This window comes from Halichoerus grypus, chromosome X, assembly GCF_964656455.1.
Source record: "Halichoerus grypus chromosome X, mHalGry1.hap1.1, whole genome shotgun sequence".
Taxonomy (NCBI): Eukaryota; Metazoa; Chordata; class Mammalia; order Carnivora; family Phocidae; genus Halichoerus; species Halichoerus grypus.
Window position 1 is genome coordinate 124268448 of NC_135727.1, and position 13384 is coordinate 124281831.

Here is a 13384-nt window from a genome sequence, read left to right on the forward strand (position 1 = left end):
TTATCTACTATTATAACTACTTTATAACCTTCTGGTTTTTTAAAATGTTTTGAGATCGTATACATTTTCTCTAAAAGGAAGAATTAGTCCTCATTTGCCTGCAGAATGGTCAGTTTTGTAGGTGTGAATGAGCAGTTCCTACCTTATCCAAGAAAAGCCATTAATAATACCTTCTCTGAAGTGACACGAAATTTTAAGCTTAAAGCAACACAAAGACGTGAATGATTTTTAAAACATTTTATTGTTTGCTAATGGTACTGATTTTTAGTTACAGAATTTACTAAGTGAAGGGATGGCAGGCAAAACGCATCGTGTTCTTGTGTCATTCTGAAAAGCACCTGAAGTATTTACTTCAGTTCTCTTCTCATTTCCTGATGTCTTAATCCTTAAAAATAGTAACAAAAGGAAGAATTAAAATAATTCACAGATATTCCTAGTGAGGATCATTTACAATCACGCGTGTGGCTTCCATTTTGCCAGAATGATGTACCACCGTGTAAGATGAACTCTGTAATTTTCCAAGTTTCTTGGTTGTCTCCTTGTCATTGGAGAGGAAGTATCCAGAATGGACGTCCCTGCCTTCAGGACACTTCCAACTTTTACGTAATAATAAAATAACAATAGCTGCCCTTTCCTGAGGACTTCCTGCATGCCAGGCTCTGAGCTCATCACTTGATTTTATTTTCTGTAAAACAACTCTAAGAAGCTACCAATATTGATGCTCTGATTTTACACAGGAGTTTTAAAGAGTTCAAACTGCTACCTGCCCAAAGTCACCTTTCCAGAAATAGCTCTGGCAAGATGTGAGCACATTATAAAGTTCATGGCCTTAATCATTAATGAAGTGATGAATAAATGCATGTTCTAGACAGAGGAAACAGTACCTTAGACTAGAAGAATCAACAAGTAACTTGTACAGTACCGTTTTCTCTTTGGAGGCAAAGCCAGAACTGGAATGTGGGTATCCTAGCCCCCCAGCCAGGTCATTTCCACCTCACCTCTCACTGCTTCTCAGTAGAAAATCATCAATAGCATTCATAACTTGGCATTACATATGCAGTAGAATTACATAATCTCATATACACAGAATAAGGGTTTATGGATATGAGTCATTTATTTTATTGGCTACTTCCCACTCATTTGGAAGAACTTTCTGTAATGCAATTAATTTTGTGCTTAGTTGTGTGAAAACTTCTTGCTGAAATTTAATCTGTAGAACCAAGCGCTGAAAAGGAATCTAATAAACTGTCTAGCTTCCTCCAACTTAGATTAAAATCCACCCTAGACAGGTAATCTTCCTTTAAAGAGATTAAAGAGGTCTTCAAAGAGATTTCCCACCTACTTTTTGTAGCCTGTTCAAATATTTGCATCCCCCCCCCCCAAAAAATTACCCTTTTATCTTCAGTGCAATTCTAGCCTATTCTTGCTAGTCAAACCCTTGAAATATAAGGAGAACTGATATTCCCTTATACTGCTCTCCTTAAAATTAATGGGTTTCAGTAATACATATTCTGGGAGAAATTCAAAATAATCGTAGAAGTTAAACCCACCATAAAAACTATGGTCTTAATTACTAAGCTTCACAGGTAAACTTATTTATAATAAAAAGTTACAACACATGCTTGGACTAATAGAGTCATTGACCTGTGTAGCTACTGAAACTCTAGACCCTGGATTGTTTGAGAACTTAGAACTCTGGGGGCCATTTTGCTTTACCATTTTCCCAGCTGGCAGAGTGGCTTCAAGGGATACTCACCACTTCCTCCCGCTTGGTCTTGTCTGTTGCTGGCCAAGCTTCCAGAGGCAGGTCAGGAAGCATGGGGGGCAGGGGCTGTATGGGGAACATCGGAGGCAGAGGTGGCTGTGGCGGCAGGGGCTGGATGGGGTGCACAGGTGGCTGGGGCTGGATGGGCTGGTGAGGCTGGGGCTGGACGGGCTGGGGCTGGAAGGGCTGCTGGGCAGGCAGAGGGAGGTTTGGCTGGTGGTGTTGGGTTGGAGTCATGGAGTGTTGGCCAGGAACTGGCATCATTGGTTGCTGGGGGAGCACGGGCTGCTGAGCTGGCACCATGGGGATGTGGTGATGAGGCTGCAGGGCGTGATTCGGGGGATTCTGCTGGGACAGCACGGGAATGATTTGGTGGTGCAGCCATCCACCCATGGGCTCGTAACCATAGGAAGGGTACTGGTGAGAAACAAAGAGTCAGGTTTACCATTGGCTCCATTGACTTCCAGCTGGAGAAGTAGTCATGTTTTCTTGGTCATCGTTACTATGACTATTTATTCATTTTTTTTCCTGTGCAAGAATTTCTAACTGTGTACACAGATATGACCTTTTACAGACTAGATTTTCCATTAGTGTCTGTATGTGGCATAGATATGTTATTTCATTTAAAAGGGAATTGAAATGCATGCTTAACATTTTAAGGGACTAAAGAAAAAAATATCTACATACCGGATGCCTTATCATGTTCTGGTACCACTTCAGGGGGGTAAGCACCTTAAGAAACAGAAACATTGGAATACATTTGCTTTAATTTCGTTGCAGGAAATGCAGACTCATTGGTGCAGTCCTGTCAATATTGATAGCCTGAAAGTGTGAGTTCTATGGAAGGAAGCATAAAGTAAAACATTTGTCAGGTGCTTCCTGAGTGTTAGGCGCTACATTACATCCATGACACACATTTTTCATGTGTTCTCACGTACTGTGAGGCAAGTATCCTCGCCCTCACTTTTACAGACTAGCTCATGGGGAGTTAAAAAGGTCCATGAGCTTGATCAAGTTCACAAAAGTAGTAATTCTGTTGAATTCCACAGCACCTGCTCTTTGCAAGAGCAAAACAAAACAAATTAATGTGATATAACATTAGTCATATCATTTTTGAGTTGACGTCACAATGGAAAAATAAAGAAGGCAGAAAATCTGTCCCTCAGCCTAGAAACACAGGTTTTCTGGTCAAATATGTCAGCCTTTTAAGGTTTCACAGAAAATCTTGCCTCAAATTGTTATTCACACTTTTCCTCAGCTTGTGTGAGTAAACAGATTCACAGATTGTCATCTGAACCTTTGAAAGAAGGAAGAGTTTCATTCCTCCCTAAACAGTATATACTTGGTTAACCTCAGTTCTGGGGACACCTTCATGTTGTAGTACAGCATTTGATATGAATACAACAAACAATTACTAACCTTGCTCAAATTGTACTTGACAAAACGTCTTTTATATTGCTTAACTATTTTGCTCCTCAAGCCATATTTTGGAAGTGTGGGTATTATAATTATTTCCCTTCTCCAGATGAGGAAACTAAAGTTTTAGAGAAAATGATTTGCTCAAGGTCGCGTGATTAGTATGGGGTTGAGGAGAGCCTCAAACCTGATTTCCAGAAATCTCATGCTTTCCATTGCTCTGCAGAATGTCTCACAAACCCCTTGGTCAGTGATCACTGATCTTTCATTAAAGACGAACAAAGGAGACACATAGAGTGTGAGCATCTTAGAATCAGGAGTTTCTAGCTGGAAAGGATCTTAAATAATGTCTTACCCGACTCCCTCACCTTTCACGGGCTGGAATAGAACAAAGCTGTTCAGCCAGAGTTCACTTTCTGCCCTACCATGCAGCCCCACCCTGAATGGTAGTTCATGATGGATAGCTTTATAGCCATATAAGGAGGAGAAACTGAGTCAGAGAGGCCAAGTAGGAGTGTGCTGGGGCAGTGCAGCCTTGAGGGAACCCATCAGGGCTTAAACCAGGAAGCCGGTAATGGGAACTGAAAAAGCAGGACTGAGGAACATCTTGAATAAAGAATCAACACACTATGCTTTACAGAGCCCAGGGCATTGTTAACTCAAACAATGGTCAAAATTAGTAAAGAGAAAAATTACCTCATAGCTGAAGTTGATATAACCAGGGTGCCCAGGATGAGGTGGTAGCTTTTATAGAGGGGAAAGGAGAAGAAAATGAAAGAGGGAGAGAAGAGGGAGGGGGGGAGAGGGAGAGAGAGGGAGAGAGAGGGAGAGAGAGGAAGAGATTAAGTCAATATGCAATTGTTCACATTAAGAGAGACTGAAGCTACTTTAAAAAAATCTATATGGTGCAGAATATATTTGAGGTCTACTTTTCGTTTGAACATGTACTCTGTGTAGGAGAGGAGCCCTCTCATTTTAAAGGGGTCCAGAGCAACTAAATGACTTTCCCAAGACCGGGAAGCAAAACCCAGCACACATTTATCCTCCAGTGATCTTTGGACACCCGCCCCCCCATCCATGTCGTCAACTAATCCTACTCTCTCCCGTCCGCCATTTTACGTCTTAACGCAACGCACTCCATGTTGGAAGGGGAGATGGGTTTCTCTTACACAATTATGAAATACCAAAAGAAGAGAACTGTCTCACAAACCTTCCCTTATAGATCAGGAGGTGGGTAGGTGCTTCAGTAATGGAAGAGAGTCCTCACAATTGGCATGCAAAGCACATCGACAACAGAAGCAACAACTACCTGTGAATTTTCTTGATGAGTGTGCGGAGACGGGTGCAGTAAAGTGGAAACGCTCTAAGTCCCATGGAAAGTGAAGGACTTGATTTATGAAATTTAGACTGATTCTTCTATGATTCTGTCAAAGTTTTTATGGCAGAGAAAAATTTAAAGTGACTGATGCCTGCATTATGCAATGCCGGTGGCCCTGGAGTGGGGGAGAGGGAGAGGAGAGAGGACTGTGCAGACTCTCCCTCAGACATCAAGCTAATTAAGGCTCTATTATTTTTAAATGCTCGTATTTTATAAGAGGGTTTATTTGCTCTCATCTGAATATGAATTCTTTTAGTCAGGTAACTGCCTTTCGTAAACCTTCTTGACATAAGCCCTCAGGGAGTAGGGTTATTCAGTTGAGGACTGGATAAAGGGCTCCATTTGTAATGCAGAGGCCCCTCGGGGGACTAGAAGTTGCCACAATGCAGGATTTCAGGAAGGCAGAGCACAGAATCTTGGTCTTGTGGGCGAGAGAGGAAGAGAGGAGGCAGATATACAAGCTTGGCTGGCTTCTGGTTCTATCAACTGCTCTCTATGCCCCCGAAAAGCGGCTACGTCCTGCTTTGCCTGCGTGGGATCTAAGCTCTCTGACCTTATGTGACCTGTGTCTAAAGAGAGTGGGTCAGACTTCCTGGTCCTTGGTACATTTAAATGTAGAAAATATCCACACGCATTGGGCATAGATAGGATTCTGGACAACCACACGGAAGCACCCATGTGCTTAGCAGGTGCACCCAAAGGGATGCGGCCTCTGACAACAGGAGATGGTTCAAGAAGGAAATTCCTAACATAGAAACCTTACCCTCTGAAGGATAACAGGCAGTAGAGTTTGTAGGGCAGGAAGAGAGTTGGACACTCGTGAGAAATTAGGTTTTCGAGAAAACTGGCATTTTTGTAGTATTTGCCTAAGGCTGGTTGAGCACTTTCTCTGGAGGCCTTTCGAGGGTCCCTCCCAAAAGTTTCCTCCATCTAGAGATGGGCGATGATATTTACGAGCTAATTGTTTCCGCAGAATCTCCTTGTTACAATGCAGAGTCCTGGGCACTAGCCCCGCTCCGGCTGTTCTGAATCCGAGTCTGGGGTGGAGGCATCTGAGGATATTTTTTTTTCATATAACAAGCTCTTCCAAGTGTTTCTTAAACACAGAGACATTTGAGGACATCTGATCTTGTACTGCCTTAAACCCTAAAGTTTATCAACTGTGGGGCAGATTTTTATTTCCGAGCTTGTGAAATTGGATATTGACATTTGCAGGGGTGTTTTACTCACGGGCATAGCAAAGGCTGCTCCCAAGAGGCAGGCAAACAAAATCCAGGTCCCCATGTCTTGATGGCCCTGAAATAGAAGTTGACACTTTTAAAAAAAAATCTTTTTGCAAATATGGACATAATTAATGCTCCATAAAATCCACCAATCCATATTAGTCCGTTGCCAGTAAAAAGGATGGGACCACTTTTGTGAGGTTACTTCATTCACATGTGATTTCCAGTTCTGAGCTCATTTCATTGCTTTTGGAATCCCTATGGTGATAAGGTTGCTTCTCATTTTGGCTGAGAGCAGAACAAAGTGTAGCGATGTGAATCTATCATTACGTGATTTGGTGTGCTATTTTCCTATACCTGTGCAGCCTGGGGAGTCCTAGAAGCTAGATGTAGCTTATAATTAATGATCACAAGAACGGAGTTGGCTCTAAAAGCTGCGCAGGTCTTCAGGGTGCACAGTATTTGATACTTTTAGAACCAGGAGGGCACAAAAATTGTTGTGGTTTTTTTTTTGTACAGTCCACCTGAGCATTGCTACTGTTAAAAACAAAGACGAATCATCTGAGAAAAGATATGAAAATAATCTACCAAAATAGAGTAAGGAAGGAGTGGAGGGAAGTTCCAGGTGTTTCGACTGGTAGGACTTCCAGCAGACATCTCTGAGCTCCAGATGTGGAGGAACAGGTGCGGTTGAATGGAAGGGAGAGGACAGTGCTAATACTTTGTGATTATTCCGTGAATTGTGAATGACTGCTCCTTGAAATTTTCCATATTTAGTCAATGACATCTTCCTTTTTGTTTGGCCCGGCACCGTAATTATACACTTTATGACCCTTGGGACACGAAGCAAAACAGGCCATCCTAAAATATGCACATTGCTTTGTGGTATGAATTGTTGACTATGAAAGCTGTCAGAAGGATCTTAAATTTTGCAGAGAAAGTGAGTACCGTGTGTAATAATGCTGGCTATAAAAAGTGCACCGATGTTTTCTACCTCCTAAATCTGTTGAAGTTTGAATTAATGAGAAAACACCACATTTAGTTAATGGCTCTATTTGATGTAATTAAACAAACTGGCTTTTAAAGTAGTAGGTGACAGCCTGTGGAAAAAAAATCGCTTTTATCTTAATTGATAAGTAATTAAAATAAATATTTTGCTGTGAGATTTGGCCCTGAAAAGTGCTTTGGGATTCTGGAAGTAAAATTTTAAAAAATACAGACAAACACTTTGCTGCATTAGGAAGTAAAATAATTCATCTAAGTAATCAGAGTCTAATTTAATTATGGTCCAACTGAAGAAGTAACCGAATATGTATGACAGCATAAAGTATTAGAAATGCGGAATACATTTGCATCTTTTGTACATGAAATGCAGAAAAAGAAATAAGCACAATAGAAAGGATACCAAATGAATAAAATCCACATACCTTCGAGTATGCGTATTCAGAGGAAGTTTCTGTCTGAAACTCAGGGATGCTTGATCCTTTAGATTTCTTCCAACTAAGAGCTCAATTTATATCATTCACGGCACCTAGAGCAACCAATCAGATGTCTGAAGGAAAATGTGTTGAGTATAACTAAAAACCCCTGTATCATGAAGTTTTAAAAACTGTGATCAAACAGAAGGCTGCAGGTTGTGATTAGTGCATATAGAGTCTTTCATTATGGGCAATAATAGGTTTAACAGGCAAAAAAATGTCATCAGACTGTTTTTAAGTCAGCAAATCAGTTGACTGCACATGCCGATACGTTCGAAGTTACTTTTAAGAAGTGGCTGTGTCATGGTCTGTTCCCTGGTTCTAGCAAACATAACATTGTTCTTTACCCAAAAAAGCTAGATTGTTGAATTTCTGTAGTGTAATCAACATGTCCCCTAGGGCTCCCCAGCTCTTTCAGATCAGGATAAGTCGATTCAAACCCCCATTCTGGTAAACCCCCAAGGCTCTCCCCGGTATTTCTCTGAGGGATTATAAGTTTGGGATCACCACTGCTCTGTTTTCTACTTTCACCGAAAGTATTTTCTCTGTTCCCTGTGGCCGTTCCTTTATCACCATTCTGGTGTCCACGGAAAGAGGGGACAAAGTTTCTTCTCCTTGGCCCCATCCTACCACCCATCTGCCCTCCAAGCAACCACGAACTCAAGATGGTCACAGTAGCAAAACTTGTGCTGATGATCTGAAGGACAAGGCAAGAAAGGATGTCACACACCAGACCGCACACTTGAACACTGTGTGGGGGACATTGCCCTGGCTCCCCCATCCCACAGAACAACTCAGCCTCTCTCAGTATGTTGGTCCTCCTTTGCCCACATTCTTCCAGCCCAATCCCACTTTCTCTTATGAACAAATCCAAATTTCTCTCTCTCTTTCTCAGAGCCTCTTGACTTCCCTGTTAGGTGCATTGTGCCCATGTTCTCAGCAGCCTGTCCTTTGCCTAAAGGACAGCAACCAAAGTTCTTCTCTCGCTAAGAGGACCTCTGATCTAGCTATTCAATTTGTATGTCTTTTCCTCTTCTACCTTAGTAGAGCACATAGATTTTTTCTGTTGTTCTAGCATCTGATCAGTTAAAAAGCAAATCTGTAACTGCTGATGAGAGGTAGCTGCTGAACTATCAATATTAGATCAGTAAAGGGAATACTGAATATATATCCTCACACACTATTGGTGGTATAGCCAGATCTCTTTTACTACTTAAGTAATATTTTTTTTTTAATTTTAAAAAGATTTCATTTATTTATTTGAGAGAGAGAGAGAGCACAAGCAGGGAGGAGGGCAGAGGGAGAGGGAGAAGCAGGCTCCCCGCTGAGCAGAGAGCCCGACGTGGGGCTCCATCCCAGGAGCCTGGGACCATGACCTGAGCTGAAGGCAGATGCTTAACCGACTGAGCCACCCAGGCGCCCCTACTTAAGTAATATTTTTAGAGTTTGTACAGGTACATATATTTTTATATACACGCTCCGCATTGGCTGAATTAAATTCAAGGACAAAATACCCATGAAAGGCAATGTAGTACTATTAAGAACTGGAGCTTAGACTTACATGGGTCTTGACCCCAAGGGACCATTGACAAGATCCTTAGCCTATCTGAGCCTCAGTTTCCTCATCAGTAAAATGGGGATAATTGTAGAATCTACCTAAAAGGATTAGTGTGAAAACTAGATGAGAGGCATCTCTAGGGGAAATGAAAAGTTATCCTTCTCCCAACCCCATCACTTGGCACGCAGTAAATGTTTAAAGAATGCTAATAAATAAGATTATAAGTTGATCTTTGCAGATGAATTAGTAGGGAACAAATAACCATGGTGAAGAAAGGTAGATCTTTCAGTCAGAGAGAGAGAGAGAGAGAGAGAGAAATCGCAGGGAGGAAAGTGGAAGATTAGAACAGGCAAAAGGTATGAGTGAAAGTTATTATAGAATATTGTTCTAAAAGCCAGTTGTGTCCAGGGTTTGCATTTATTTATGAATATGTTTATTGGTGAGTTGTAGATCAGAGGCAAGAAGGATTCCTTCCCTTTGAAGGAAGTTGTGAAATGGATTTTAAGAGAATTGGCATCAGCTTACTTAGAGGAGGAGGAGGTGGGGAGTGTGCAGCAGAGTGGTGCAGGAAAGGAGGAGGGAGAGGAAGGGCAATGTAGATCACATCATATTCTTTTTCAATCTTTTTCTTTTTTGTTTTATTTATTTATTTATTTATTTAACATATAATGTATTATTTGTTTCAGGGGTACAGGTCTGTGATTCATCAATCTTATACAATTCACAGCGCTCACCATAGCACATACCCTCCCCAATGTCCATCACCCAGCCACCCCATCCCTCCCACCCCCCTCAATCTCTTTTTCTATTTTATTTAATTACGTATAATCGTGTCTGAAAAGATTCAGGACATATTTTTCCTGCAAAGTTGTGGTTCATCTCTACTAATGAAGTCATTGGTGAACTATTAGTGGTCTTATACTGTTACAAAATTTATCTCATTATTTTGTGTCCTGTTTCAAGAATGAGAGACTCATGTATTTGTCCACAAGGATCAACAGAAAGATCCCTTATTGTGGCATTAATTTCTCTGGTCCACTGGCTAGTGAGTTATTGCCAATTCACCATGGACAGTTGTTGAGGCTTTGATGGCAAATACAATAGAAACGATGTGGTTCTTTCTGTTTATTTTCTCCCACTGCATATTCTGAGTCATAGGGTATTAAAATATGGATCTCTCTGCTGAAATTTCTTCCACTAATTTAGGTCCCACATATGCAGTTTAAAAGTTAATGTTTGGGGCGCCTGGGTGGCTCCGTCGTTAAGCGTCTGCCTTCGGCTCAGGTCATGATCCCAGGGTCCTGGGATCGAGCCCCGCATTGGGCTCCCTGTTCAGGGGGAAGTCTGCTTCTCCCTCTCCCATTCCCCCTGCTTGTGTTCCCTCTCTCACTGTCTCTCTCTCTGTCAAATAAATAAATAAAATCTTTAAAAAAAAAAAAAGTTAATGTTTGGGGGGGCGCCTGGGTGGCTCAGATGGTTAAGCGTCTGCCTTCAGCTCAGGTCATGATCCCAGGGTCCTGGGACTGAGTCCTGCATCGGGCTCCCTGCTCAGCGGGGAGCCTGCTTCTCCCTCTGCCACTCTCTCTCTCTCTCTCTCTCTGTCTCTTATGAATAAATAAATAAAATCTTTAAAAAAAAGTTAATGTTTGGGGGAAAAAACAAAATTTCAATTGAAAATCTTTTTCTATAGGCAATTATTTCATTTATGAATACATTGAGTTTATAAAAGAAAACAGAATTTACTAGATCGACTGCTTATTTTGTTCTGTAGAGGCTGTAACTTTCCAAAGTATTTGTGTTCTTGTTTTTCTTGCTCTTTGATGTCAGATATTGTCTTCTCTTTTTTAAAAGAATCGCTATTTAAAAAAATGGATCATAAGCATAAAATATTTTTCTCTCTGGCATTATCCCTGGAACAACTGTGACAAGATGACCCGAGAAGGTGTCTTCATTCACTTAGGCATTCATTCCAAATACATATGTTGAATACCTAAGAACCTGAGACCATTCTTATTACTATAGCAGACAAATACATGCATAAATTGATTATCGTTTCTAAAAGCTTTTCTCCAAAATGATGAGTGAATAAACACCCTTGTGGATTACAGGTTCCCATTCTTGCTTAGTGAGAAGAAAGAGCGTCCAAGAAAGGGTTATAAAAAAAATCACACTTGGGACACCTTCTGGCCCAGAAACATCTGCTCTAAAGTCCTTCCTGAGGCCTGTAGGATCGAGCAGGGCTGCAAAACATGCAACTCGTGTGGAAGGACCTCAGGCTGGGAAGCCTTCTACTGTTTTGGCACAAGTCAAAACCCAGATGGTTCCTGCTGGTGGTCAGAGTTGAGGGAAACCACGGGTTAATCCCGGGCAGCAGGAATCTGACCCACCGCCATTATATCTCCTCACGTGGCCCTAATTGGATACGTTTAATGAAGGGAGGCCATGGTAGTCAAGAGTCGAAGCAGTCTGGAGCTCTGAGAGGAAGCATGTCTTAAATGTCTTCACCTTCCGCAATGCCTGGCTTCAAATAGTAGGCACTCAACAACAACAACAGATTTTATGGTTATTCTTTTCCTTGACTCGCAGCTCATCACATTTTGCTGTGTCCATGTTGCTGATGCTAACAGCTTCTCCCCTCCTAATTTGCTGCTTCTAATTTACAGTGTGCTGGGAAAATCTGACGGCCAAGCTTGTTAGAATTATGTGTGGACTGCAAGTAGAGAGATGCCCTAAATGGTGTTGGCTCAGGAGGCTCACTTGTGCGAAAAGCTCAAATGTTTCAGTCTTGTGGCCTTGCTTTTTGACTGCTGGGAGGAGGTTTTGTTTTGTTTTGGGGGTTTTCCCCCTTCGCTTAACTTCCTGGTTTTGAGCAGTGATTGAGGCACGTAGGGGATCTTCAGATAAATCAGGTGTTAGGAGTTCCAGAAGCCTTTCCTATCATCTGGGGAGCTCAACTCTCAAACCTTCTTGTAAAGCAGGTTCAAGATTGTCCAATAATCTGGAATAATTTCAAGAGTGAGTATTCTTAAGTAACTGGAGCCAAAGTCAGTTTTTAAATGTTTCTTCTGTGGACATTTATTTATAAGAAAATATTATTCTCTAGGCTGCTGTTTTTGTTTTGTTTTGTTTTTTGCTGGAGTGGAGTTGTACCCTCTTCAGAACTCAGGTACACCACCACTAAGTGATTCCAGTAAACACAGTGACTTCCCTTTGCAACCCGTGGAAGTCAGATATTGTGTCTTATACTTTCTTGGGAACTCTTTGTTATCTAGAAAAATCTCTTTTACAAGCTAGGTGCTAGATGAATGGTTGGTTAATTGAAGAAAATGTAGAGGAGTTATCCGTGACATTGTGAAAATACATAAAAAAGTCCTTGATCTATGTGGATTCTCCATAGACAAAGAAATCTTGATATCTTGATTCAGTGATTTTGATGGGCCTTTTAGACAGCTAAGATGGATGACTCAGCATCACTGTCAACCCTTCCTATGGATTTTCAGGCAAATGGCTTCTAATAAGAACCTTCAAAGGGAGATACTGTAAAAGGTTTCCAATCCATTATCCTAACATCCTTATTATATTTGGCTCTGATCTGTTAGTTCAAACTATAATTTACTATAAGCAAATATACTATGGTAGATCCACTTGATCTTTTCTTATTTGTGACTGAGCTTGTTTGCTTAAGATAACAAAGCTTTATTATTTTTTTTAAAGATTTTTTTTTATCTATTCATTTGACAGAGAGAGACACAGCCAGAGAGGGAACACAAGCAGGGGGAGTGGGAGAGGGAGAAGCAGGCTTCCCTCAGAGCAGGGAGCCCGATGTGGGGCCCCACCCCAGGCCCTGGGATTATCACCCGAGCCGAAGGCAGACGTTTAATGACTGAGCCACCCAGGCGCCCAATAAAGCTTTATTATTATTATTAATTATTATTATTATTATTATTTTCTTAGGCTTCTAGAATCACTTCAGCCCAAGGAGTAATTTGAAAAGAATAACAACAAAAAACCCTCTCTCACTCACATTCACATATTTCACTGATTGCAAACCATCAGTACCTATTCCAGAATACCCTGGAATTAACCATGTTTTATGGCTTGTTGTTTGAAGCTATGAAAAAAAGGAGGGGTCGTCTACTGGCTAACAGCATTTAATAAGTGAGTAGACTTGGGACAGGGAGCATAAGAAAAGCAGTAACAGAAGTAAGGAAACAGAAAGAAAAAAGGCACAAGTAAGAAGAGGGAAATGCATTGTAGTGGTAATTCAAAGTGGTGATCAGAGATGTGACAGGCTTATTAGCAAGCCACCAGTGTCCTGAAAAGAAAAGATGAAACTAATTAATGAAGCAGTAGGAAATAAAACAGCTATGCAGGAAAGGGAGCGGGCCCTTGGTCACAAGCTCTGAACATATCCCTCAAAGGCCGAAATTGTGATGTGACTTCAGCAGCCATTAGGGAGCACTCAGTATATGCCTAACACAGTCGTCAGCCTTGGAGTATAAATGTGAAGAGGACAGGGGTCCAATTCTCAAACTACTTACAGCCTCTGGAAGAATTCTCCACTCT

At 41.3% G+C, this 13384-nt stretch overlaps 2 protein-coding genes across 4 annotated transcripts in view; one reads left to right on the forward strand and one right to left on the reverse strand.

The window, feature by feature from the left end:
* ARHGAP6 (Rho GTPase activating protein 6) overlaps window positions 1-13384 on the forward strand; it is a 242810-nt gene that overhangs the window by 119542 nt on the left and 109884 nt on the right. The window lies entirely within an intron of this gene.
* AMELX (amelogenin X-linked) lies at window positions 1742-5843 on the reverse strand. The gene is made up of 4 exons (XM_036113084.2): window positions 5790-5843; window positions 3878-3925; window positions 2453-2497; window positions 1742-2182 (listed from the first exon to the last, which is right to left on the reverse strand). The coding sequence occupies exons 1-4, from the start codon at window positions 5841-5843 to the stop codon at window positions 1742-1744; spliced, it is 588 nt and encodes a 195-aa protein (XP_035968977.1).

Coding starts and splice junctions, on each gene's coding strand:
- AMELX (XM_036113084.2), bottom strand. CDS start 5,843: ATGGGGACCTGGATTTTGTTTGCCTGCCTCTTGGGAGCAGCCTTTGCT. Junction 3,926..5,789: donor GAGCAGCCTTTGCTATGCCC/GTGAGTAAAACA, acceptor CCTCTATAAAAG/CTACCACCTCATCCTGGGCA. Junction 2,183..2,452: donor AGAACATGATAAGGCATCCG/GTATGTAGATAT, acceptor GTTTCTCACCAG/TACCCTTCCTATGGTTACGA.